The sequence below is a fragment of the Ochotona curzoniae genome, unplaced genomic scaffold, assembly GCF_017591425.1.
Source record: "Ochotona curzoniae isolate NIBS_2020 unplaced genomic scaffold, NIBS_Ocur_1.0 patch68, whole genome shotgun sequence".
Classification (NCBI taxonomy): Eukaryota; Metazoa; Chordata; class Mammalia; order Lagomorpha; family Ochotonidae; genus Ochotona; species Ochotona curzoniae.
In genome coordinates this window covers 826,390-852,931 of record NW_024467048.1, presented here as the reverse complement: position 1 = coordinate 852,931, position 26,542 = coordinate 826,390, and the positions used below count along the sequence as shown (strand labels likewise).

Genomic DNA, 26,542 nt, shown 5'->3' with positions numbered 1-26,542 from the left:
CACTTCTAAGTGTTGCTTGAAATATTGACATAAAACAATATATGTTGTTGACTATAACATTGGAGTCACATTACAGCCTTCTCACATGATAGCCTTGAGAGCTGACATCAGGATTGACACATTGCTTTTCTTCTTTTTTCCAGCACTACATTCTAACATTGGCACATGAGTCTACATTATTAAATGCTGCTCGGAATGACAGAATTCTATATGGTTTATACTACAAGCTAAAACAGCCTCAAAACATTTCATGACTTGTTTCTCTGGCTTATAATCATTTGCTATATTTAAATAACATCACAAGAAAATATTTGTGGAATGTGTACTTTCTGAAGATACTCAGTATGTGTGGCAAAAATAAAGCTTTCCATTTAGTATAGATCTGGATTTTAGTATAATTTACACAATAAACTCTAAGGTTTAAAAAAAAGTGGAAAGATGGGTATTTCTTATTTATTTGGAGAGGATAAACTTACTACAGAATGAAGGTGAAAGAATATAACAAATCAAAGTAAAATTTTAAACATATTCATTAAGAAACTATATCTTATACCCCTTCTAAGATTGTTAACTTTTGAGTAAAAATGCAAAGCAAAATAAGAATGGACACTTGATGGTAAATGATAGGTTAGTTTTGTGCAAAGATATTGAATGGGCCTCTGTCTTTACCAGCATGACATGGAAGAGTACAAACAAGGCTTTGGGAGGCCTTTCAAAATAAGTGATTTGATTTAAAACAGCTGAAATAAGATGATAATCTTGTTACCTAGGAAATATATGTAAATGCTGTTATACCTACCTGCCATAAAATGTATATATCATAAAGTATTTAAATGACCAAATTGCTAATGCCACTACAGAAAAAGCTGAACAGCTGCCTAGTCTACATTGATACACCTTGGTGTACTCTTTGCAATTAAATACTTTAGTGCGCACAAACAAGAAACCAGTAAAGCATATAGAAAAATGTTTTGGCTAATGTTTTCTTTCTCATGCAAATATGTGCTGTACATGTAATAAATATATTTTTGTTTGCTGGAAAATGCTTTTTTGTGTTCTAACAAAGTATTCAGTAATGGCAGGTTATATGTTTATTAAAGTGCCTAATGGATACAGCTCTTTTAAGTCTTAAACTGAAAGTTCAGTCAGCTTCACTAGGTGACAAAAGAACCTCATACCAGTTCTCACATGTTAACTTGCAAAATTTACCAAGCCCATGTTTTGTAATTATATCAAATGTTTGGGATGACTGACAGAATTATAGGCATCCTCATAATTAGCTAAACAGGTTCATGTGTGGTACTCAGGATGAATACAGGAAGGGCACGAAGTGAGGCTATGAAGAGGTTCAAGATACAGATAACTGATCAAGAACATGGACTGTATGTTCATGATCAGAACAATTACTAACTGGTTCATGCTGTGAGAGAGTAGGTATTGAAATGGTTGAGTGATAAAAAATAGTTTTTGCTTTCAAAGTAGGCTCTAAAACATGGACCAATACAAAAAAACTTTATGATGGGTTTTCTTGGGGTTTTAGAAACTGCATTATGTAAAGACTAGCATATATTATATAAAAAAGTCATTTCCAATAGTTTCTTAAACCACAGGGAATCTAAGGCTTCCTTAGTGAGACACAGGTCACCATTTTATAATTAGAGCCACTGGGGGAAAAATAAACTGAAAACTTAGTAAGGGGTTCTAATGTTCATTAGAAATAAGGCAGTTCAACCTCCAAATTCTTTATAATCCTTGCATTAAGATTGCTGTGATTTTATTGAAAAAATGTATCTTGAATCTGTCAGTTTACTTTTGAATGGAAGCTTTTAAACTGACCACTTGTTTTTACTTCTTTCAATTGGTTGTTTTGTGAAAAAACCAACTTTCAACATCAAAGTTGAATACATCCATGTCAAGAAGTCCTTGACATGATTTAAAGAATTTGGTGAAGATCTAGCACATTCAGACATTCAAAGACAGACACTGCATGAAGCAATGAAAACATACTCAATTGTGCTTGCAGGAAACACTGACCCCATGTTTGTATCAGGCAGGATAGGTAACTCCCCACCTGGAGATGTTCAGCGTTGTGTTCAAGAAGGACCTGAGCCAGATTCCTGCAGATTCCTGAATGTATGTAGTGATGTTCAGATAGATTAGAAGGGGGAAATACCACCCCATTTTCCGTTCGATACAGACAGCAATGATTGGGCTTTCCTTGAACTTTCTCTCTCACTTAATCCTGAATACAGTTTTAATTTTTTTTTCAAACATGCTAACAGTACTAACTAAACAAAACAACAACAGCAAAAAAAGCAAAATGCTCTGAAAACAACAGCTGTGCCAGGAAAGAAATAAAAATAGTAAAATCTGAGGAGACTATAATAAAATTTCTGCATTAAGATTTCTGAAATTTTTTGGCACTATCAATATATTTGGTAAATCTGAAGTCATCCAGTAATATTAACATGTGTTAAAATGTTTATACATTCCAAATTTACGTATAATTTAGCTTCCAGCAAATAAACATCATAGCTGGTTTTGACTTCTATTGGTACTTTGATTTTCTTGTTGATTGTGGGTTTGTATGCTTTTGGGTTTTTTTGGTTTTTTTTTTAGATTTTTCAACTGACTGCAACATGCTCAAGTAGACTTTCTAGTCAATTCACCCAAATTCCAACAGGAATTGGTTTATAAATTGGTTCCAACTGGAACTGGTCATTTGGAATTTCCAGCATGGGAAATTATTATTTTATATGTGCCTTGATAAGTACCCTAAATTACAAATTGATGTGTCTAAATTTATGAAGAAAACAAAAGGTACTGCTATCATGTAAATGTTGCACTTGAAAATATCTATATGACTGGGCATCTAATATCCATCTAGCAATAAGGGCATAATGTACTTTTTTTGCCCCCCCCTTTTTTTTTTGCCTCATCAAATTACAACAACCTATAAGCATGGTAGTTGTGCTGGCTTGCCAAGTTAAGATGATTGGGTTATCCTAGCAGTGCTATGGCAAACTGTCAACAGATGAGCGTGATTTTGTTTTGGCAGACTCAGAGCCTGTGGCGAGAGTCATGGCTATATCCCCCCGGTGATCCTCGGTTCCTATGGGGTTTGTAACTGTCCTGGTAGGAGTCAGGGTAATCTTCTTCCACAAGAGGGTAATGATCTCGGCTATGCTGGGAACTGGAAGACAAGCGGTTCCTACTCTTCCGAGCCCGTTCATTGTGATAGTTTTCATCAGAGGTCATTAGACTTCTTCTTTCAACTGGGGAGTTCTCTGTAGAATGGTTGCTGTGTCTCATTCGCTGACTCTAGGAATATCAGAGAGTTCATTGATTAACATCTGCTTTATCCATCTACACATGCTATTGTATACATAACAATAGGATCTGTGCAATTCAATGCTAAATGTGACTTAATTAAGCATAAATGGTCTATTCAAAATACTGGCCTTATTTATTTGAGACATAACATGGAAAGATGCCAGAATGTTGACAGTTTATGAATTTCATTACACTGCATGACTCTGCTGCTTATTAAAAATACAGAAATGAAAGTTAGCTATTGAATGGGACTCAATATAGTTAGGAAGTCTTTATAATTCCATTTCCATTGGAAATGTGTTGCTTGCAAAGGTACAGAATAGCATAAATTATTCTATTCCTCTCTTATATTCATAGAGTCTTTCTCTTCCTAAATCCATATGCTTTACCTTACTCTAACTGAATGTTCCTGTATCTTTTAAAAGTATCTTAATGAAATTATTCGTTGTGTCAACCATAAAACAATGGATTTGTTTCTGCATCTTATATAAATGTGAAATGTGCAGTAATATTCTTTCTAATGGAGCATATGGTAGTTTATAGAATTAGTTAACTGACAGACTTATTTTACTTCTTCAACTGAACTGTCCTGCAAAAATAACCTTTAGCTACAAACTAAACTTCCCTGATGCATTAATTAAAATCAGTATCCTAAGACATTTATTCGATGCCTCAGGAAATAGTGTTCAACACTTTCCCCACTGTGGGAAGACATATGTGTCCTTCACAGGGTCATTTCACTTAAGGAACAGTATTCAGATGAAACACAGGCACAGCTGCATCTCCAGCAAGGGTACTCTTTGGATGGGCCACATCCCATGCCTTAGCCTCAGTCAGGTATCTTAACAATGAAGCACCTTCGGTTATAGGAGGAAAGAAGCCATGGGATAAAGGGTACCACATTAACTCACAAGTGAAACCAGGAGAACCACTCCAGGTAAACGACTTAGGGAGGATAAATCAAAAGGATTGGACTCATACACAAGTGCAACATTGCTTTCCTACCTATATTACAAAAGCTATTGCTTCACACATGCAATTCTCATCACACAGCATACAATGCAGAGCCAAACGTAATTAGTCAATGAAATTGTTATGCTCAGATTAACACATGGGAACAGAAACAAGGCAAGAAATATTCCTGGTGCATACAAATACACTGTACACCACAACAATACATCTCTCATGTTCATTTCCAGGCTCAAAAGCTATTAATTTATGAAGAAGATGTTCTGCTTACAAAGATGCAATTTTGTAGAGGAGTAATATGGTTATAATAGCATTTCAGAGAGTGCCATTTATCTCAGAGTTGACTCTACGTGATCTACAATTATGATGATCATTATAACCCATTAAGACAAAACTAGTCATGATGCAAGAGGACTTGATTGACCACACGTTCCTCAGTCAGCTGGGGGCTTGGCCACATTCCAGCAGCCGCTTGATAAATGGTAAATAATAATTAGTGTAGAAAGAAGACGAGATGTATTCTGCATCATACTGCCTCTGACTCCCTACATTCAGCTATCAGCACAGCACCAGAATAGCAGAAGAATTTCTTTAGTCTGTGCTTGCCCCCAGAGCCCCTGAAGGACACTGACCAAGGCAGGCTCCTGCACATCCAACAAGGTTCAAAGCTTTGTCCCTGTCTCCAATAGAGTGATTCGACTCGACTCCTGTTCACATTTTGTCTTGTGCAAGGTGTGCAAGATGGCAGATCTGGCAGCCTATGGAGCAGAACCAGTTCAGGGCAGCTAAAAGGCCAAGATGCCCCAAATATCTTACTTAACCAGCTACAATACCTAATCCTTTCACACACATATCTGTACAAGGAGTGACACATAGAAATAAATGGCAGTTGCACTGGGTATGCATTTAGTTTCCTGATAAAGTTTAGACACAGGAAGGGTGAACTTATGTAAGTTAATTCCCTTATAAGTTCATACACAGCAAAATTCATAGCAAAAGAATAACTCAAGATAACTTTCTTTATGATAGTTCATGATCAGGCAGCATTTTAGAATGTTTATATCATGTGTTCATATGGTTGCCTCTACAGATTACAAAAAACAGTCTCCATCCTAATCAAGTTCTCTAGAGAATCTTAACAGCAACCTTGTAAAAACACAAGCAAAAAGTGACAGCACCTGTAATCCAGAAATTGCAGTGGGATATGGTGACAATGCTGTGGAGCCCAAATTCCTCCCCAGCAGTGGGGTCATGGGGGTGCTGCTGGTTGTGTGTGTGGCACGCCAGTATGCCTCGAGATACTCTCCCAGGTGTTCACACGCATCCTCTAGCTGATTCTCATCCAATATAACATCAAACATCTCCTGAAGACCACAAGAACATACATCTTATTCCACTTTGGGTTTTGGGCAATAAAACACAGAAGTCCACATAAAGAAACAAGAGCATATCTGATACGTAGTCAAATCTGCAGGTTGAATCAATAGTTTCAAAGTTAGGTGAAAAGCTCCATGTTTATCCATGTTCAAACATGCCAAATTATGTAAAAACTGCAGAAGCTCATTAAATAGTTGGATTCTCATTATTTGGAAAAAACAGACAATCCAGATGTGAAAATGTAATAGGCAAAAATACATATATACATACAAGTCTTTGGTGACACATTTCCATAGAACTGAATTGTACTTAGCTTCAAATTGTACTTAATTTCAACTATGAAGAGAAGCAAGTTAACAGTACTGAAAAAGGAGTTCTGAAAATGTCTGGGCTAATGACGCCATCATTGAAATAAACATTTCCTCTTTCAAGGTAACCATGTCACAAAGGAAAACATTCGTGGAGATGACATCATCTGTTTCATGACAAAGCAATAGACAGATGATGTAGGATCAATATTAGAGCACCAGTGATTGGTGTCATGACAAGGTTGTTTTGTGAAATGACTGAAACAGAGGGGAGGTATTTAACTAGGAAACAGAAATATCACACATAAGTGCTGGGTGTCCATGTTTCTGTTAGCACAGACTTTGCCCAACATCTATTTGTTAATCAAGATGTTGTCCTTCTATTCCGAAGGGCAAGGTGGATCCTCCACATTTCACAAAGAGAAAAGCATACTCCAACTTTGAGAAGCTGGAGTAAAATACCTTCCTCACCCCACAACCACTACATGCACCTCCTACTACCAACTCATTCTACCAAAATAAAATCTCTTGGTAAGGAACCATGACAGGGCTACCGCCATTAGCACTGATTGTAGGAAACAGGCAGGTTGGGGGGGAGGGGGGTCCTCAGTGGATTGATTCTCTTCAGTTTTAGAACAAAGGCTCCTTGAAAAAGAAGTCATCAAAGAACCAACCTTCCCTCCAATATATTTCATCACATTAGTCTACTAAAAGCATCTTTTAAAAATTTGTTTGTTTATTTGAAAGGCAGAAAGAGAAAGACAGACATATACATGTTTTCCATCTGCTTGTTCACTCCTAAAATCCTGCAATAGGCAGGGCTGAGGTCCAGTATAAGACAGGAGGCTAAAACAAAATGCAGATCTCCCATGTTGAGAGCAAGGGACCCACCCCTCAGCAGGAATCTGGAATCAGATGCAGATGTGGGACCTGAATCCAAGCACTCTAACATGGGATGTTCCACCTCGAGCAGCCTCACAACTGCTGTACCAAAAATGCCCCTTCCGTGCCTTACCGAACAACTTGACCCTAAATTATGAATTTGTTTGAAGGTTTTTGAAGCAAGATCAGTAAACTAATAATGGGACGTCAGTCCAAACTGACTCAGGTGTGAGAAGACTCAGCTGAGGCATCTAAAAAACAGAGAAGAACTGGCCTTCAGCAAGAATAATGATCAGATTTCAGATGTTGCCTTTAAAAAAATTTTGTATACATTCACAAAATATTCATACCAATGCAATGCTAAACATCATGGGTACTGAGCAGTACTATGGGTATATAATAGCAAGGAAAACAGATATCATCCTGGGCTCAAAAAACCTATAGCCTATGGACAAGCAGCATCAAAACTTATAATAATCCTGGTCATACTGATACCTTCACTCAGAACAACAAAGGCAGAGAGTGAGCCCATTATTGTTAGGGGCTGAAGCCTACAGATCTAAGTTTAGGAAGAGATCAGGAGATATGGGAAACCTAAACTTACAAGGAAGAGGAAATCATGAATAAGTCAAAGAATTCTATTCTTAGAGGGATAAGAAGAAAACAGATCAGGAGGAGAGAAACAATGGAACCATAAGGCCTGTGAGAGGGAAAACAATTCATTCCTAGAGCTTCTATCAACACATGGCTTTAGAATCAATACTGTGCTTCTGCTAAAGTAGCCCTTGTCTCCTACACTCAAAAGCCTCCCCTCCCAGTTAGGTAAATCATTAGGAGTTATAAATACAGAATCTGAGAGTTGTCCCTATAGGCAATGGCATTGCAGTGCTGACTCACAAGGGTCAAGTCAGCCATAGCCCAAGGAGTATCTGCAAACCAAAGGGCACAGGTCAAAGAAAGGAGGAAACAGCAGCACCAGAAGAATGGGCACCTCCTGCATCAGCTACAGGCTCAGAATTTTTAGCAATTCCAGAATCAGTGACTTGAAGCCCAATCAAAACAAAACAGAACAAACATAAAACCTTTTTTTAAAAGGCAGAGCTAGAGAGAAAGAGACGAGGTTCTTCCATCCACTTCCTTAAATGTCTGCAACAGCTAGGGCTAGACCCCAGCTGAAACCAAAAGCCCAGAACTCCATCCAGTCTCCCACACGGGTGGCAGGGATCAATGCACTTGAGCCATGACCTGCTTCCTCCAAGGCTTGAAATAGCAGGAAGCTAGGCATGAAACAGAGTAGCTGGGACTTGAATCAGGCACTCTCATATGGAAAGCAGGCATCTCAAACAGTGTCTTAACTGCCGTGCCTCAACATTTACCCCTGTTTATATTATTTTGTTTGTGTTCACAGTCATATTGGATAAAAAGGTCTCATTCTGGAATGTCAATTTAGTGTCAACAGTTATCTCCTTGCTTTCGTCAAGTTTCCAGTTAGATAACCTTCCAGGTTTAGCTGGGCTGGATGGATTGTGATGATCCCAGTCAGGACTACAGAGCATCAACAGGAGGGAGCTACGGGATGAGCATCCATCATCACAGAGCGCTATCTGGATGAGGCATTCATCTGTTTGGCTGTTCTACATGTTAGAATGTCATCATTGTCAATGTCATCACATGTGAATGCAAGAGATTTTAACAAAATTCTTCCTTTGTCAGTAATAGAATTTGTACACAGGAGCACTTGACTGTTTGCTGATTCCTTCATCATTTCCAGGAAACTATGCTTTTGCATGAAAGACAGCTATAGGGGTGGAAACTGATCTGAAACTGCTTTTAGGCTTTCAAAAGCATACAGCTTCTGAATGAACAGTGACATATGTGTCTTATTTTCAACTAGGAAGAATTTCACAGCCTGTGTATTTGTAACCATTTCTCTTTGTAACGGTTTGGGAAATAACACAGCTGAGTAGACCAGAGTGTTAGAAAAATCGTTTGAGAAAAAAAAAAGCCCCTCAGTTATACAAGACATTCAAAGAAAAGCAACCAAGTGAATTATGTAAGCCAGATTTGCAAGTTTTTCACAAATTTAAAGATTATAATTTATGTCAGTACCTTACTATGCCATATGTGATATCCACAGCATAGGACATAGATGCATAGAATTGTCTAAACAGCAAACCCTGCAAGTTCTTCTCTCACTGAAACTAGAGAAGGCGCAGTGTGAGATTAAGATAGAGCCGTCTGGCTGGGCTTTGTGGTGCAGGGGACTGGGCTGCTGCTCTGATGCCCACGTCCTATTCAAGGGCATGGCTTGAGTCCTGGCTCTTTGCTTCTGATCTAGTTCCCTGCTGATGCATCTGGGAAATAGGAGATGATGATGCCCCAAGTACTTGGATCCTTGCTACCAAAGTTGGGAGACTGGATGGAGATCTTGGTTTCTGATTTTGGTTTGGCCCAGCTACAGTCATTTCAGCCATGTGGGGAATGAGCCAGCAGATATAAGATCTCTCTCTCTCTCTTGTTCTATCACTCCAACTTTCAAATAAGCAATTTTTTTTAAGAGGAAGTTCTTTTCAAAGAATGCCAGAACACAACCCTTTGGCATTTAAAATAGAATATTTTCTTCAACTGAGATAGAGAGAAATGATGTGGCTGTCAAAGTAAACACAAATCAAAACACACCATCAAAAAATCAGGCACAAACTCAAAGACTTGGGTCCCTGCCACATACATGGAAGACCTGGACAGAGTTCATGGCACCTGGCTTTGATGCTGGCCACACTTGGCTATTGTGGGCATTGGGAGAGTGAACCAGCAAATGAAAGATCTCTCTCTCTCCTCCTCCTCCCCTCCCTGCCTTTCAATAAATAAATAAATAAATAAATAAAACAAAAAAGACATTAGGCTCCTATTCTGAGTAAGATCTTTCAGGACTGAAAATCAAAGCACTATAAATAGACAAGAGTAAAAGACATGCCTCCAATTCATCCTGTGGTCCTAAGAATTAAAATGACAGGGAAGAAAGACTGAAGTTGAATCATCCGCAAATGAAGAAGATTAGCAATGAGTTCCCTAAACAATTTTTTAAAGTATGTTAGCCATTTGTCTGGTTCTCCACTCACAGAGTAATACATAACAATCTTTCCCAGGGAAGCCATCTTAATTAGGACAAACAGCCATCCTGGTTTGTCAGGGATGGAGTTTTCCTGGGAAGTTCCAAGCAAATGGAATAATCGGAAACTCTCATTTTGGTACAATGCTTCTCCAACCCTAGGTTTAGGAATGGAGCTCATTCTACTTATTTATTCTAAATCCCTTTGGCAGTGAAGTTATAAAGAGGGACTGGTAGGTATAAAATACAGACATCTTTGAATGTCTTCTTCTATTTCTTTTTTCAGTGTTTTACTATTTTTATCATAGAAGGTCTTCTACATCCTTGGTTAGGTTTTCCAAGGTATTTAAGATTCTTCTCTGCTATTTTAAAGGGCACTGTACTTACAATTTCTTTCTCAGCCATGAAGTTATTTGTGCACAATAGTGCCATTGTTTTATATTCATTTGTTTTGTACCATGCTACTCTGCCAAATTCTCTTATGAGTTCTAAGTCTCTTGATTGAGTCTTTTGTAATGAATCATGTCACCTATGAACAGTGATAATTTTAATTTCTTGCTCATGATTTACATTCTTTTAATTTTGTTTTCTTGCCTAAAAGCTCTAGTGGGAGGCCCGGCATGGTGGCCTAGTGGCTAAAGTCTTCGCCTTGAACATGCCTGGATCCCATATGGGCACCGGTTCTAATCCCGGCAGCTCCACTTCTCATCCAGCCCCCTGGTTGTGGCCTGGGAAAGCAGTCAAGGACAACCCAAATCCTTGGGACCCTGCACTCGAGTGGGAGACCTGGAGGAAGTTCCTGGCTCAGGGCTCAGGGTCGGCACAACACCAGCTGCTGTGGTCACTTGGGAGTAAATCATCAGACGGAAGATCTTCTTCTCTGTCTCTCCTCCTCTCTGTGTATCTGACTTTGTAATAAAAATAAATAAATCTTTAAAAAAAAAAAGGAGCTCTAGAGAGGACTTCCAATACCATATTGAATAGCAGTGGCAAAATTGGACATGCTGGTCTTAGTGAAAAGCTTCCAATCTTTTCCCATTCAGTTTGACGCTGGCATTCAGTTTTTCATATATTGCTTTGATTGTCTTGTAGAATGTTCCTTCATCTGCCTATCTTGTTTAATTTTTTTTTTTTAGCATGAAGTGTTGTTGGATTTTATCAAAAGCCTTCTCTGTATCTATTGAGATGATCATATGATTTCAGTAATTAAAATTCTCCTAACACAGAAAAGCCCTGGACCAGATCCCTTCACTCTGGAAATCTACTAAACATTTCAAGAACTGATCCTAATCTTCCACAAGGTACTCAAAATAATAGAAAGGGAGGCAATAGTTCTAAACTCATTCTATGAAGCCAGCATTATCTGAATACCAAAGATAGACAGAGATGCAACAAAGAACTACAGAACAATATCCCTGATGAATATAGGTGCAAAAATCCTTTAAAAATAGTATCCCACAGAATCCAACAATACATCAGGCATATCATTCATCCAGACTGGGTGGGATTTATCCCAGGGACGCAGGGATGGCTCAACACATGCAAACCAATAAATGGGATACATCACATCAACAAAGTGAAGAACTTTGTTATTTCTAAGTCGCAAAAACAAACAACAGGCTGAGCTATTGTTATTCTGCTATGGAAATATAGAGAATTTCAAAACCTTCACCATTAAAAACAAGATTGAGGGCCAGTGACAGGATAATCCTCCTTGTATTACAGGCATCTCATATGGGTGCCGGTTTGAGTCTCAGCTGCTCTTCTTCCCAGTCCAGTTTCCTACGAATGGGGAAGCCAAGGATGAAAAAAAAAGCTCAAGGCCTTGGGCCCCTTCAGCCACATAAGAGACCCATAAGAAGTTTCGGATTCACAGCTTCAGACTGCCCCATCTCTGAACATCACAATCAACTAGGGAGTGAACCAGTGGAAGATCGATCTTTTTTTTTTTCTGTAACTCTTTCAAATAAAAAAAATTCTAAAAATAAAATATTGGCCAATATGATTCATTAAAATAGACTAAGGGCATAATAAGTGATCCTAACTACAAATGAACCAACCAATGTTACTTCCATACCAAAAATTTCACTCTTTATATTATTAAATCTTTCAAGGTCCTAAGTGCTTAACTCACAGGTCAACCAATATCAGAAAAATTGACTCCAAGTGAAAGGTGTATGTTCCTAAAGATCTAGGAGGTTTTATAGGAATAAAGCAAAGTTACCAGTGTTAGAAGAAACTTTAGTTATTCTGTTAGTTTCCACTTTAATAAGCTCAAAAGGAGAGACAATCATAATTGTTACCACTCAATGGGTGGGAGTCACAAGAAAGCAAAAAATATAGTGACTATTCCCTGTCAGCTTCTGTCTACTTGTGACAATCATGACAAACTCACATTTTCTTACCATCACCCCTCCATTGCATCAATTCTTACTCTTCAAGGATTACAATAACACTTGTCAATGTAATTATCTCAAGAGAAAGTACCCAGTGGTTTTGTTAAATTCTAACTTTCGGATGTGCTACCTCACAGCATTATTGGGAATGAACTATCCCTAATTTTCTATATCCTATTTGAGTGGCTGCAATCTCCAGAAAAGACAATCCCCTTTGCACAGGGCAGCTAGATACCAGGTGGCCTTGTTTTATGAAGGAAACACCCGCAATTGATTCCCCCTTGGTCAAAAGCAGTGTCAGGATTAATCAATGGATAGGCAGGAACTTGGCAAATAGCTAAGTGAATTTACATAATTCTAAGTAATCTAAATAAAAGTATTGCAAAAGAATAGTGGAAAATTATGGTGTGAGAGTAATACAATCAAGGATACTGGGCGCCGTTGTTCCCTTTAGTCTTTCCATTCAGCAATGGGAAATAAAGGATGAAAGATGAGAGTTCTATAGTTACTGTAATGTCAGAGGAGTATGAGACTACCAGAGGCAGTGATCAATGTCATTTTACACAGCACAAAAAGCCACAGAGTCACTCTCTGGTAACACAGATGAGTTTGTAACCAGGTAGGATGAAAGGATGACATATATCTTATAAATTCATCCATCTGTTTTTCTCATCAAACAATATATAGCTTTTATTATAGTACCAGGACAGCCTGAATTTTCAATTTATCTTAAAAGGGAAAAGATATAAATATCCAGAAGAAGCAAAATGAAATTTGCAAATATGGTATGCAGGTTGGCATATAACTGGAAATACAAAGTCATACTGGTCATGCCAAAAAAACAAAAAATATGAATATGGTTTTTGGGTCCTGGTCACATTGACTCCTTTTATGTCCGTATCCTCTGGATCAATATTGGACATTGAGAGGAAACTCTTCCTTCTTCTAAAGTAGAACTACCCAGTAGCTCATATTTCCACCTCATTTTTTTCTGTCTGTAGCAAACTAAAAATGGCCATAAAGGTGCTGGCACTATGGTACAGTGGATTAAGCTGCTGTTTGAGATGGAAGCATGCCATAACACAGTACCAGTTTGATTCCTGGTTGCTCTCCTTCTGATCCAGCTTCCTGCCACTGTGCCTGGGAAAGAAGTGAAAGATGGCCCAAGTATCTGAGACACCCAGGTGGGAGACCAGGATGGAGTTCCTAGCTCTTGGCTTCGGCATAGCCCAGATCAACCTGTTGTGGACATTTGGGGAGTGAACCAACCCTTGGAGACCTCTTAGTCTTTCCTTCACCCTCGTCACTCTGTTTTTCAAATAAATAAACCAATACTTTTTAAATGATCATAAATTCCTTGGTATTATATCCATTAACATGGGCAGCTATGCCCCTCTCCTTACATCTGGGCAGCCTTTGTGACTGTTTTGCTTAACAGTATGCTATGGAAATTTTGGAATCCTGGGAGCTGAAATAGACAAACAAAAAAGTTAAAGAGGTCCTAGGGAAAGATGAGACCACTTGGTAGGAGAGAGGAGATGGCCAGGTGCAGCTTTCAGCCATTCCTATTAAAAAAAAAAAAACAGCAGGCAGCTGATTACTACCAGATAGCTCTGGTTTGAAGTCACTGAGTTTGGGTGCACTTGACTTCACAGTAACAGATAACCTCAACCTCTTCCTAAAACAAGAGAGGTGACTTTGATCTGTTGGCAAAATCAGGCCTGCCGTTTGCTTCTGTGAAGTTTGGAACATGATCCCACACATCCGTTTGCATACCATCTTTGCTGCTTCCTGCTCCTGCAGTAGAGCTGAGCAGTTTGGCAAAGGAGGTCCTATGGCTGAGAGAGCTCAAAGCATTCACCTTCTGGCCTTTTCCTTTGGAAGTTGACTGACAGCTCTACCAAAAACCGCCTTGCCAACAGGAAACTCATGACAAGCTGCCCAGATGATGATATCACAACTAACCTATTGCTGTCCACTGGCTGAAGCCCTGCCAGTGTAGGACAGACAGTCTGGCTACAGCATATGCCCTTTGTAGAGCTGGTTCCCCATCCTTCAGCCACAGTGCCCTAAATTGTAAAATGAGAAGATTGGTTGGGATCAGTGTTTCCCTGCTCAAGTGTTCCATGAAACACTATACAAAAAATGCTCTGCAGAAAAGCAGAGAAGCAGCACTGCATGCACTATTTTAGCGGAGATGGAAAATGTCTACCAGCACCTTCAGAATTCTGCAAGAAAGAAAGCAGATCACCCTGTTGCTATTGTGCTTACTTTGGGTGGCAAGTCTTTTCACTCTGTTCACATCAAAGGGGACTCTTATTGCAAAGAACATACTTCAGGAAACACCAGTGAGGATCACCTGAACGTCTGTTTTAACTTCAACTGTTCCTAAATTTAGGGTGAAGTGTCTAGGGTGCAGAGTTAACTGTTTCAGTGTCTCTGTATATTTCCTTTTCCAGAAATCACTGCCTTCACTTTTTCACCAAGTGAGGCACTGCCAGTACAATCCGCTCACTTTTCAGATGAGAGTCGCAGTGGCCAATTAAGAAAGCTGCAAATTCATCCAAAGGAACTAAAATGACACAGTAAGCACCAATCTTTGGATGACAATTATAATTATAGTCTTGAAGTAAAGCAAGGACAAATGTGGACTTGTTTTATAGTTACTACTGGTTTTTATAATCTGGAGATTTCTTTACATGTGCCAAAACAGTGTAAAATTCATTCTTAACATTACAAAGACTATATGTGCAATAGCAAATGAACATGTTAATTATGTACATGGTTGAGTACAAAGTAACCTTACTTGTTCAAACTGTTGGTTTAAATGTCTGGATTATCTGATCAATTTTATATGACAAGAGGTATGTATCATGCTGAGGCACTGACAGGGAAATGCTGCCTTCCTAGGAGTTGCTCCTTCACATGGAGCTGCTGGAGATTCCTGACCTAGGGAGAGGTCCCAGGCAGGTGATAGTAAGACTGCCTGGAGCTGTATGCATATGTTTCCTGAGTTCCTATAACTTCAAACTCAGTAAGTTGGACTAGATGTAAAATAACTCAAGGATTAACCCTCCAATCAACTAAAAGACCTCAATTGTAATAGGACATAAGTATTTTTCCTACTAATTATTAGGAATAACTTTTAATATACTCATTATCATAAACAAAGCAAAAGGTCTTGTCTCCAAGAAATCTCAGGCACATGTAATTTCTTCCAGATTTCTGCTTCCCAGAAGACTCAAGCCATATAGCTATCTTTACAATATTGCATTAAAATTGTCAACTAGCCTTGTTTCTGACTTTGAGAGCTACACAGGAAAGACTATTGTCTCTCCGCTGGGAAGCATTGCAGGGTTATGGGCTGAGAAATACATTCTTTCCTATTCCCTCGGTGCTTAAATCATACATTCTGCTGTGTAAGCGGATTTTGTTGATAGTGTGACGTGAAACTTCTTAATGTATCAGATAGCTACCAAAGCTATCTGAAGAACAGATAGCCAGGGATGTGTATGCTATAGGTAGATGAAGTTGTAAGAGGCAGAAATTAGCTTTGGAGCTGGACAGATTCAGATCTAACACTGATTGTTTCATGGGATCTAAAGGACATCATTTAGTCATTCTGTTTTCAGCTGCCTTGCCTAAAAATGGGAGATATATCATGGCTATCTTACTAGGAAACTGGGAAGACTGGAGAAAAATCTATCCCAAAGCATCTGACACACTGATTCTTCAAAAGCTTATTACTTGTATCGTCAGTGTATCCTCTTATTCATTTGCTCTTTCTACAGATATAAATAAAGGGCCTGTTATGTTAGGGACCTGAGATGCAGTTGAGAACCACACAGGCAAGTCCTTACAGAATTTCATCAATTAGACACAGAGTAGAGCACAGCCCCTCTGATAATCAGAGAAACCATTCAGCAGTGCTTCTCGGTGCAGGCACTGCTCTAAGAGCTTGGCCACATAGTCCCACATTGAATCCTCACCCCAAGTCCATGTGGGGGGATCTGCTCCATGATCCTAGAACTGGTTATTGTAGCTTGGCTCCAGACATGTAAATCCAAAGCCTGCAGTGTTTCTCTAAACATTAGAGTTTATACTTCCCCAGAGCATAAACGATCTTTACACAAGAGTATCAAAAAGTCCAGAGAATCAGTTGATTAAGACAGTAATTCCTCTACAGAGATATAGGCACCAAGCAGGTGCAGATGCTGACTGGTCTCTGGAGACTCTACAGTAGCAGTCACCATCCTGTAGTCTCAACCAGCCATTGCTTGCTTTTAACCCAGCAGTTGTTTTCTGGCAATGGCACTAGAGAGAAAAGTCACTTCAGCCAAGTTTCCCCTCTCTTTCAACCTTGATCCTTTCATACACTAACCCACAATGCACCTATAGTTCCAACCCAATCAATTCTCAGCCTTCAGCATCAGAATGTTCTATGATTGTTGGAACTTTCTGGCAGACATGTTAAAGCAAAGCAGAAGCGACAATGTTTTATTTTGTTCATTTATTCTCTTCATGTGCCATGTGACTGGATACTTGATGCCAAGTAGTCTGTTGAGTGCTCACAAGGTAATCAAGCAAGTAGGAAAGAGTGCAGACCTAAGTTCATTTCTTATCACAAGGCAGGCAGAATTCATTTCTGGGTACATCCCATGTGGCAGCAGCAACTTATTCTAAGAAGCCCTTAAGATTTATGACATCAAGCCCTCATCATCAAATGCTAGAGGAGAAATGACAGTGTAACTACTATAAAAAATTTCTCTTCTAATTAGTCAAAAACTATTAAGACAAAAGATGATTATACTTACAGGAGGGCATTGTGCAAGTTTATCAGCTGCCACCAGTTGAACGTTCAAGTGTTTACTTTGGGACTTTCCTCTAGACTTAATCAACCTCTGTAAAACCTAAGAGAAGAGATATGAATCTGAGGTATTGTCAATGTTGATTAAAAAAATAATAAGGATCTTTTTTAAAAGATTTATTTACTTTTATTACAAAGTCTATACAGAGAGGAGGAGAGAGAGATGAAGGTCTTCTGTCAAATGATTTACTCCCCAAGTGGCTGCAATGGCCGGGGCTGAGCCAATCTGAAGCCAGGAGTCCGGAGTCTCCTCCAGGTCTCCCACGCAGGTACAGGGTCCCAAGGCTTTGGGCTGTCCTTGACTGCTTTCCAAGGCCACAAGCAGGGGGCTGGATGGGAAGCAAGGCTGCCAGGATTAGAACCGGCGCCCATATGGGATCCCGGCACATTCAAGGTATGGCACTAGGCACTAGGGTACTGTGCTGGGACCAAGATTTTTTTTTTTAAATACTCTGCTTAGCCCTGAGTATTAGATAACATGCAATGTGCGAAATTGTACACCTATGCATTCCAAGATGACACCATCCCCCTACCCTGGATTGCATCCTATTTTAGCTCCTTGTGAATTCTCAGAATACTGAGTTTCCATCTTAGATTTTGAAATCTCTGTTTCAAAGTGAACCTTGCACAAGTGGAAGAACGAGTCTGTACCAGGTCATTTATGTTGAGTAATTTTTAATATTATTTCTTTGAGTAACATTCTGGTTCACTACTTCCATGTCAAGTAAATGCAGCAGCCACTTACATATGTGATCTTTTCTGTCACTGATAGTTATGAGACAGTCCACTTTGATTTTACATTAATTATACTACTTTGTGATTAGAAATGGAGGTCAAATATTTATTTTGGAATCAGTGATACATATATGTCTTTTGGCCATTACTGTAACTGAATTTGCCAATGTAAGTCTCTTTTCTTTTAATTTTGTTTTTTTCTGAAACAGATTCCTCCCCTTCAAAACAGTGTTTGTCTCTGGGGTTCTGGGAAGACACTCAGGTCCAGTAGAGTTCCTGTTCCCGTCCACAAGGACACCAGAGGAATCAGGGCATGTGGGTGACGTCCCCTCCACTGCAAAGAGAGGTGCTTGAAACTCCCGAAACCCTGAATTAAAATTGATTTGCAGGTGGTCACAGAAACATCAGTCTTTTCTATTGATTCCTAAAGGCCTTGGTTGGGTCAATATACCCAAGTTTACACAGAGAAGTTTAGAAGGACTTCAGGGGGGATTAGAGGATGGCATAGCTTCTTGAAAATTCTTCTATTCTTGAGAAAAGATTCAATTCTGGCTGGGAGTTGAATCTGAATTTATATACTAAAATTAACTCTACGAAACTCTTTTAAAAAAACCTGGTAATATCTCCTAAGAGTGTCTATTTCATATTAATTTTCTAGGAAAGTGAGACATTCAAACCAAGAGACCAATTTGGACTGCCTCACTTTCATTTTTATCTGTCCAATGGCATAAAAATACATAGCAACTTTTGCACTGTGCTTAAAAAAAAAAAGAAAAAAGAAACCAACCTAAGCACAAATGTCAGAGTCTGTAACAGTTCCATAGGACATGTTTACATGATATTTTATTTCATGCACAATAAATATAAACATTTTAAAATAAATATTTATCTATTTGAGGTACACATAGAGAGAGAGAAAAGTGAGGGAGAGAGAGAGAGAGATCTCCAATTGGCTGGGTCATTGCCAGATCCATGCAACAGCTGGAGTTAGGCTACGCCAAAGCTGGAAGCTGGGAATATAATCCGAGAACCGATGTGGTTGGCAGGAGTCCAATAATTGAGCCATGCTACTGCCTCTGACAATCTATATTAGAAGGAAGCTGAAATTCAGAGCTGGAGCTGGTTATTGAACTTAGGCACTCTGGTAGGGTTACACACAAGGCATTTGACCTAGCACACTTACTCTTCTGAAGGAATACAAGGGACACAAGAATCACTGTCATCCCAAAAAAAAAAAATTATCAAGCTGCATTCTATAAAGAATGTTAGTGAATGTTAGTGTGGTAGCCTACTGGCTAAATCTCTGCCTTGCGCATGCCAGGATCCCACCTGGGTGCTGTTCTATCCTGGCTGCTGCACTTGCCATCCAGCTCCCTGTTTATGGCCTGAAGTAGCAGTCAAGGATGGCCCAAAGCCTTGGGACACTGCACTCACACGGGAGACCCTGAAGAAGTTCCTGGCTTCGAAGGGCTCAGCTGCGGCCACTGTGGCCACTTGGAGAGTGAACCAGCTGACAGAAGATGTTTCCTTCCACCTCTCTTTCTCCCTGTAATTCTAGCTTACTGATAAAAATAAATAAGTCTTAAAAAAAAAAGTTAGTGTCCTCTTCTCACTTCTCTTAATTTTTTTTTGTTATCACTTGCACAGCTATCTGGTTTGGGACCCAAATACATAGTTAACTTCTTGAAGGAATAGACCATTTTTTACTTGTTATCTCTGAAGTTCTAGAATCAGTGCACTTTGAATTTTAAAATGTGCTTACTGTGTCTCAAGAAGATGTTCTCCTTGCCAGTTACAACAACAAAAACAAACACAGAGAAAAGAATATTCTAAGTTGGAAATTTGGAAAGTGGTAAACAAGCTCGCTGGAAATCCATCCCACCACAGAGTGCTTGGATTCCAATCCCAGCTCTGCTTCTGATTCTAACTTCTTGCTAATGCACACTCTGGCAGGCAACAAGTAACAGCTCAAGTGGTTGGGTTCCTGCCTCCCATAAGGGAGACTGGATTAAGTTCCCAGCTTCTTGGCTCAACATGGGCCAGCAACAGCTATTGTGGGCAGTAGAGAAGGAATCAGCAGATGGGAGCTCTCTGTCTTCTTGTATCTAATCGAAGAATTTTTTAAATTAAAAAAAAAAAAGAACAGAGATGAACTAATTACCTTTGGTGATGAGACTTTCACATGAACAATAATTGGTGCTAAAGAAGTCTTTATAAGTTGTGCTGGGTGATTGATTGTGTCTGCATCAAGTACAACCAGTTGCAAAGATCTTGCCAGCTCAAAGATTCTTTCAATTTCACTTTGTACTTCCGCTGAAAGGAGAATAAGTATACAACAGGTTTTAGATATTTCATTAATTAGTACTTAAATTAAATAGTAAATCCTTCAGCTATGTTTGTCTGCATTGCATAAAAACATTTTGAATATTCACAAACTTGTCTAATTCAAGATCTTTTCTAAAGATAGGTTGAGTTTTGCATAAAACCAATCAAGGGAGAAAACTGAGATATTTTCTTGACTTGATTCTTGCGCTCCACCTGAGTTTTAGCTATGTATATAGTTATGGTGGCTTTTTTTTCTCTTTTGATTATCACTTTTTTTCTAAAGAACTTTCATTTTTAACTACAGATGTTGAGACTATATTGAAGAAGCAACTGAAACATAATGTAAAGTAACATACTTGGCAAATAAATTACACATACATTTCTATCAACATATTATATATTAAAATTCTGTGGATCTTTTTTTTTAAAAAAAGAATCTCACATCTTGGTTGTGACCTATCTCTATCTATCTACCTACCTATCTATCTTCTGCCAACTATTGTATTACTAGGTCTGGATGAATGGAAGTGTTAGAGTGAGTGAGTAGACTAGTTTAAGGCATAATTATCTTCAGTGTTAAAAATAAAAACAAAACTAAGACCTTTTACATTAAAATGCTGTAACTCATCTATTTCAAATCAGTCAGATTGGTTGTAACAGCGAAGTGACCTAAATACATACATGAGTCTGGTCAAAATAAAATCTAATCTTTTTCAAATATGTGACGTAATCCACCCATTCTTACAGGAAAAGATTATATAAAAAGCAAGATTTCTGAACAGCCAAACATATTTCACACAAAATAAATATATTCATATCTAAAAAATAAACATGGTCATATTCAATGTTTGTATTAAATGACTCCATTTTAGAGAGATGACTTCATCTATTTATGGCAACAGACACACTCTAACAGTATTGTAATCTGCTCTCGAGTACAGAAAAGGTAGACAAAACTACCTAATTTAAATCATTTCAAAGATGGCTTAGGAAAAAGTTAATGTTGCTCTAAATATCCTTAATGAAAGTAATTCATGCTATGATCTATGCTTATTGATTATATAAGTTCACAACCCCCAGCAATAAATTCTCTTCTTTAACAAAAAATATCTATCATGAGATCATGAATACCAGAGATTATCATAAGACTTTATTTAACTTTGTACAGTAGCTTAAAATCCTTTTTTCTTAGAATCTCTGATGTTTAACACATGATATATATTAAAAATTGTGAGCTTGTAGTCCTCTCTGTCTCTCTTCCTCTTTGTGTATCTGACTTTGCAATATAATAAATCTTTTAAAAGATTGTGAGCTTGGAGAGTAAATGTATATATCACTTTTTATATTATTTAATGTCAAAGGCTTTAAATATTTCATACTGTGGTTGAAAGATGATCACCTCTCAAAAGACATCAATGTAATGAAACTGGACAAAGATTTATTTGTCATCATTTTCTGAAATTATACTTATTTTTTTTAGTAATCATAAGCAAAATTTACCTTCCCCCTCACATATCTGAAACAAGAAGTTTTTCTTAAGGTAGAGATTTGAAGCATAAAGTCAACTTTTATAGTTGCAAAATTCAGCCTCAGCTGTTGAGTATGTTTTTCATTGATTGTTTTCATTAAACTGCCTCTGGCTTAAAGAAGCTCCTGGCCAGGATTAAAGCAGAATGAGTCTCTATTGTTTCGGCTTTACATCTGAACACAGTATTTCTTGATTCAGTAGAAAGGTAGAGACAGGAACTGGGCTGCCCTGGTACACAGTTCCCCTGAGGCACTGTGGGTCTCTGTAAATGACTCAGAAACACCTGGGCCTTATTTCCGCTGCACAAGCAAGGAGCATAAGGGTGGCTCTGATAGCAGCAGAGGACAGGCACACCTACTGCTTAACCAACACAAACCCTTGGGCAATGGGCACTCTGCTGGCATAAGCAGAGAGATACTTAGGCTGAGTGAGTCAGGAAGCCACAGAGCCTTACCAAATACAGGGCGGGTCCAACATCTGGGTAATATTCTAAAGACTGCCAAACAGAAATTACAGGTGAGAGAAGCAGAAAGGTGTATTTATCTACCTAGCTAATTTTCTTAAAGAAAAAGATTTTAACAAAACAAACAATTTTGACTGGATGCCTAAATTAATTCTCAGGGGAGTTCAAATAAAAGTCTCCTCAGAATCCCATTGCAGCCCAAAGGAGCTCTGGGCAGTCATGGACTCACACTGCTGGAGGACCTCAAAGAACATTTGTAAAATCTGATCATTACTGGTAGTTCTCTCTGGGAACCCTTTCATCAGCGATCGTCCTTACACTCAAGTCTACTCATATTGCTGAGTGTAGGTAACGTCAAAGCTTTCCTAAGACCTAATCTAACCTTCTTCCCCAATAGGTACTCTTGAACAGACATCTCATATCTTAGGAGAAGTAGGGAGTTTTAACAAGGGATATGCTGCATACTCGAACAGCACTTAGAAGAATTTCAAGTTGTCAATTTTAAGAAACTGGACAAGTGACTCCTTGTATCTTAAGAAGTCTAACAGTGAAGGATCTTCCAATTGTTTAACCATCATTTCTAAATTTATTTTGCCAAAGAAAAACATTTTGAATGTAAGCTTTACTAAAGTATTGAAAAATAAACACTTCACGGTATCTCTTTGTGGATTTCTTTGCAAGGCACACTAGAGCCCTGATGCATTGGCTTAACCTACTTTTTAAAGCTATCCTTCTATTACTCCAAAACCACACCCACATTCTCCACTTCTAAGCATGCTATGCACAAACCCACTTGTTTCTCAACCTCAGTGCTTTTATTAATGTGCTAATGTCTTTGTGTATTCTTGTCTGCTTCCAGGAACAAGCTAACCCTAACCTCTATGTCTCTTCATATGCTTCTCATCCCCAATCCTCCTTCATACTTCCTAGCTAGCTCATTGTTTTTAATTTCATTATTCCAGAGTAGTTTAACCATCTGTTCCTTTTTTTCCCCCCTCAGGAGTAAAATACTCTGCATAGATTTGCTGTCATTTTCTGACTCTATTATAATGCTTGGTACATAACATTTGATGAAGGAATCTATAGTCACATATTAATAAGCATACAAAAAGATATTAAATAGGTCACACATAATAGGTTGCCATTAAATTAACTATAAGGGTTGCGGATTAATGATTTAACAGAGTCACTGAGATCTACTTCATTTTTTCACTAATATTTACATTATCCCAGCCCACCCACCCTTCTGCCCGACAACAGGTGACTAGATTATGAAGACTGTCTTAATAAATATCCATGAAACCTCTGCCTGTGGGGATGTTAGAAGGAGTTAGGCAATCAAGCTTCTGATTTTCAGTGTCCTATAGCCTCTCATCAGACATGTGCAGAAGGAATGATTAAAAGTCAGATACTATAATAGAAGGAAGGAGAAAGACCAGAGAACAGATGCTTGGTTGAGAAATCTTAAACCCAACCAAACATCCTGATTATCAGTGACATTTTTTTACTTCAGTTTGTCACTTAGTCTGATTCACCATCAACACTGTCATTTTCATCTCCTCAACGTTCAATTATTACCATGTTTGTAAGAAGGTTTCCTTTGCATGTGCAGTCTCCTGGTACAGGACTCAAAAAGGACATACCTTTGCCATTCCATTTGGTATGTTTCACATTCTTTCAAAAAGCAGCCCTCCAAAAAGCATTTACTACCAATGACTGTGTGCCAATCCTAGAAGAGGGATACAGCAATGCTACCGTATCTTTTCATTGACGTGCACAATCCTTACCTCAGGGTCAAGGCATAGCCACCAGTGGATTCTGGATGAGATATTAATGTGTGCACTCTATCTTGGATACTTTTAACACCATTTCTAAGCTTTATGTCATATTAGATATAGATATAGACATAGATATAGAAAGATAAAACAACTCATTTCAACAGTTTACAAAGAAGTGAAGGTATAGAAGAACCCTATGCTTCCTAGCTAAATTCTTCTCAGACAGCGAACAGAAAAAAGACTCCTAGGAAGTTTTGGGGGGATGACATCAGTCTGATGGTAACAGAGACCAGTAACGGTTTTTCAGATGATCAACATGCTTCATCAGTCTTGGCAGTGTAGAGACTGGTACCTCAGATAAAACATGCTCACAATCTCCACATGTTATTAATGTTGCCTGTCATTTCCATGTAAAGATGTGACTAATCTGTGTAATACCAGCTGGCAGCAGATGCAATACTAAGAACACCATTATCTAGCTCTCTGAGCGTATAAATATCTGCAAAGGCTGGGCATCTCATTTCCTTTCATTTCAACTGTGACTCAGGTATGACAGATACTATTAGCCTCTTTGAGAAGCTTAGGCAAAGCAGAGACAAGTGGTTTCACATGGGTAGGCAGTAGCAGACCAAGAGGGCCCCCTTGAGCATCCTTCCCACCAGGCTACTAATTAGCTAATTGACTGGAGCTGACAGAGAGCAGGCTCTGGTTGCAGCAGGACAGGTCTCCCCACATGCCCATTCTCTTCTGTCAATCATCACTTCTCCATTTAGAAGAGGGAGCAAATAGGAAAAGACATTCACAAACACACCAGGTGTCATCCTGGTCTGAGAGCACAAAGCAGAACCATATTTGTGCAGCTTACCTAAGCTGGACCGGGTGTTTGAACGTTCAATTATTGCTCTCTTGCTGGGATTATTTAGCACAGATCTCTTAGCAAGAGAAATGTCAGCTGTCACTCTCGTTATTGATATCCTATGAACAGAAGCACAGAACATAACAAGTCAGTAAAAACAAAATATGATGGGTTCTCCAAGTGATTTATAACTACAGTTCTTAAAAATCATTTAACATACTGCAGTAGAGGCACAGTTTAATAAACACTGGCCATGAGCTTTTAAACAGCTTTCACCTAGTCCTAAAACACAAGCAGAGCAGAATGCAGAAAAGTTCTGGCCACTTAACAGCCGCAAAAGTACCCTAATAAAAAACGCTCTTTCCTTCATCATGATTTGCCTTTCTGAGCTCTTTACAACGTCCACCATAGCAGGGGAAATAAACCATGCACTTCTAGGAGACAGCAATACACTTTCCCCACAACTCACAGTTGATCTGCTCTTGAACAAGACCTTCAGGAACCACAAATGCTCTGCTCAGCATTTCAATGCTGTCAGTCAACAGGGGTAAACCTTATTCATCGTGACTATCAGAGATAATCTACCAGTTGGTGGGTAAGTTGCATTCCTTGAGCTTAATAGCTAATTTACAAGAAGCATCTTTCAAGAGGCCTAAAGGGATCTCACTTCAGCTGCAAGAATGTGAAAAATAGGGTTTCTTTTATGGGGGTACAGGATTCTGCATGAAACTGAGTTTACATGGCAGGCATAAGATATCACAGTGGAGGTCAATGCAAGTACTCTACCAGGATCTTGGTAAGAACATGCCATGCAATCACTCAAGGGAAAAACAATATGAAGGTATCACAAAGAAATGGAGAGAGGGCTCTCTGTGCATTTGATTCAAAGAATACCTGGAACTTAAAATGTTTCTCTGGGACCAATTTAGATCTTTATTTCAAACTGGGATTGCTCAACTTCCAATTATTATCTACCTATAGAATTCAAAATTTTCTTTTCTACTGGTCTTCCTTATCTTCACAGCTTAGTAGAGGTGCCAGAAAGGTGATAGGAAAGGCAGAACCCTTTCCCTTCATACTCAGTGCACCCATTCTCCTCCATTTTCAAACTCCTTTGGGGGTTGAATCAGGAAGGTCGAGTCATTCACAACTACCGAACTGTCTGACTGAAGATTCCTTACTTGATTTTAGTGACCTGCAGCCTTGGGAAAAATTTAATAGTCTTTTTTCACTCTGTAAAATGAAGCACAGTGCCAAAGTTCTGGTGCCATCTCCAAGAAAAGCAGTCTTGATTTGTTGTTTCAGGCAACTAGTTCAGGATCACAGGCTTGAAAGCCACACCTCCCCCACCTACGTGGTCCTTACTGCCCACCTGTGACACTCACCTATCATTACCTGGAACCTGAGAGGGGGCAGTATTACGTTATTGTGTAACCACTCCAATAACAAGCCCCCATAAAGGATCATGATAAGCAGGGGCTTGATCTCTTGGTGGCACGCTTCCGTTGCTCTTGCACTCTGACCCCTGCTCTCCCCGGTACCCATTCGCTCTCTGGCTTCCTGTGGACAGACTCCAAGGACAGAGGTAGCCCCTGAATACGGCCCCTGTACGTCTG

The 26,542-nt window shown here is 38.9% G+C and overlaps 1 protein-coding gene across 4 annotated transcripts in view; it reads right to left on the bottom strand.

Moving 5' to 3' along the window:
• Positions 1–2,600: 2,600 nt before the first annotated feature.
• Positions 2,601–26,542, bottom strand: part of LOC121168160 (voltage-dependent L-type calcium channel subunit beta-4) — a 262,860-nt gene continuing 238,918 nt past the window's right edge. For 3 of the 4 annotated variants that reach the window (XM_040997991.1, XM_040997992.1, XM_040997994.1), the window contains 5 exons: positions 24,936–25,045; positions 20,138–20,289; positions 17,189–17,284; positions 5,481–5,666; positions 2,601–3,321 (listed from right to left, as the gene is read on the bottom strand). In XM_040997991.1, coding sequence (XP_040853925.1) covers positions 3,061–3,321; positions 5,481–5,666; positions 17,189–17,284; positions 20,138–20,289; positions 24,936–25,045 — 805 coding nt within the window. In that variant the 3' untranslated portion in view covers positions 2,601–3,060. The remainder of the gene's footprint in view (positions 3,322–5,480; positions 5,667–17,188; positions 17,285–20,137; positions 20,290–24,935; positions 25,046–26,542) is intronic. The other variant, XM_040997995.1, reaches the window with a different exon arrangement.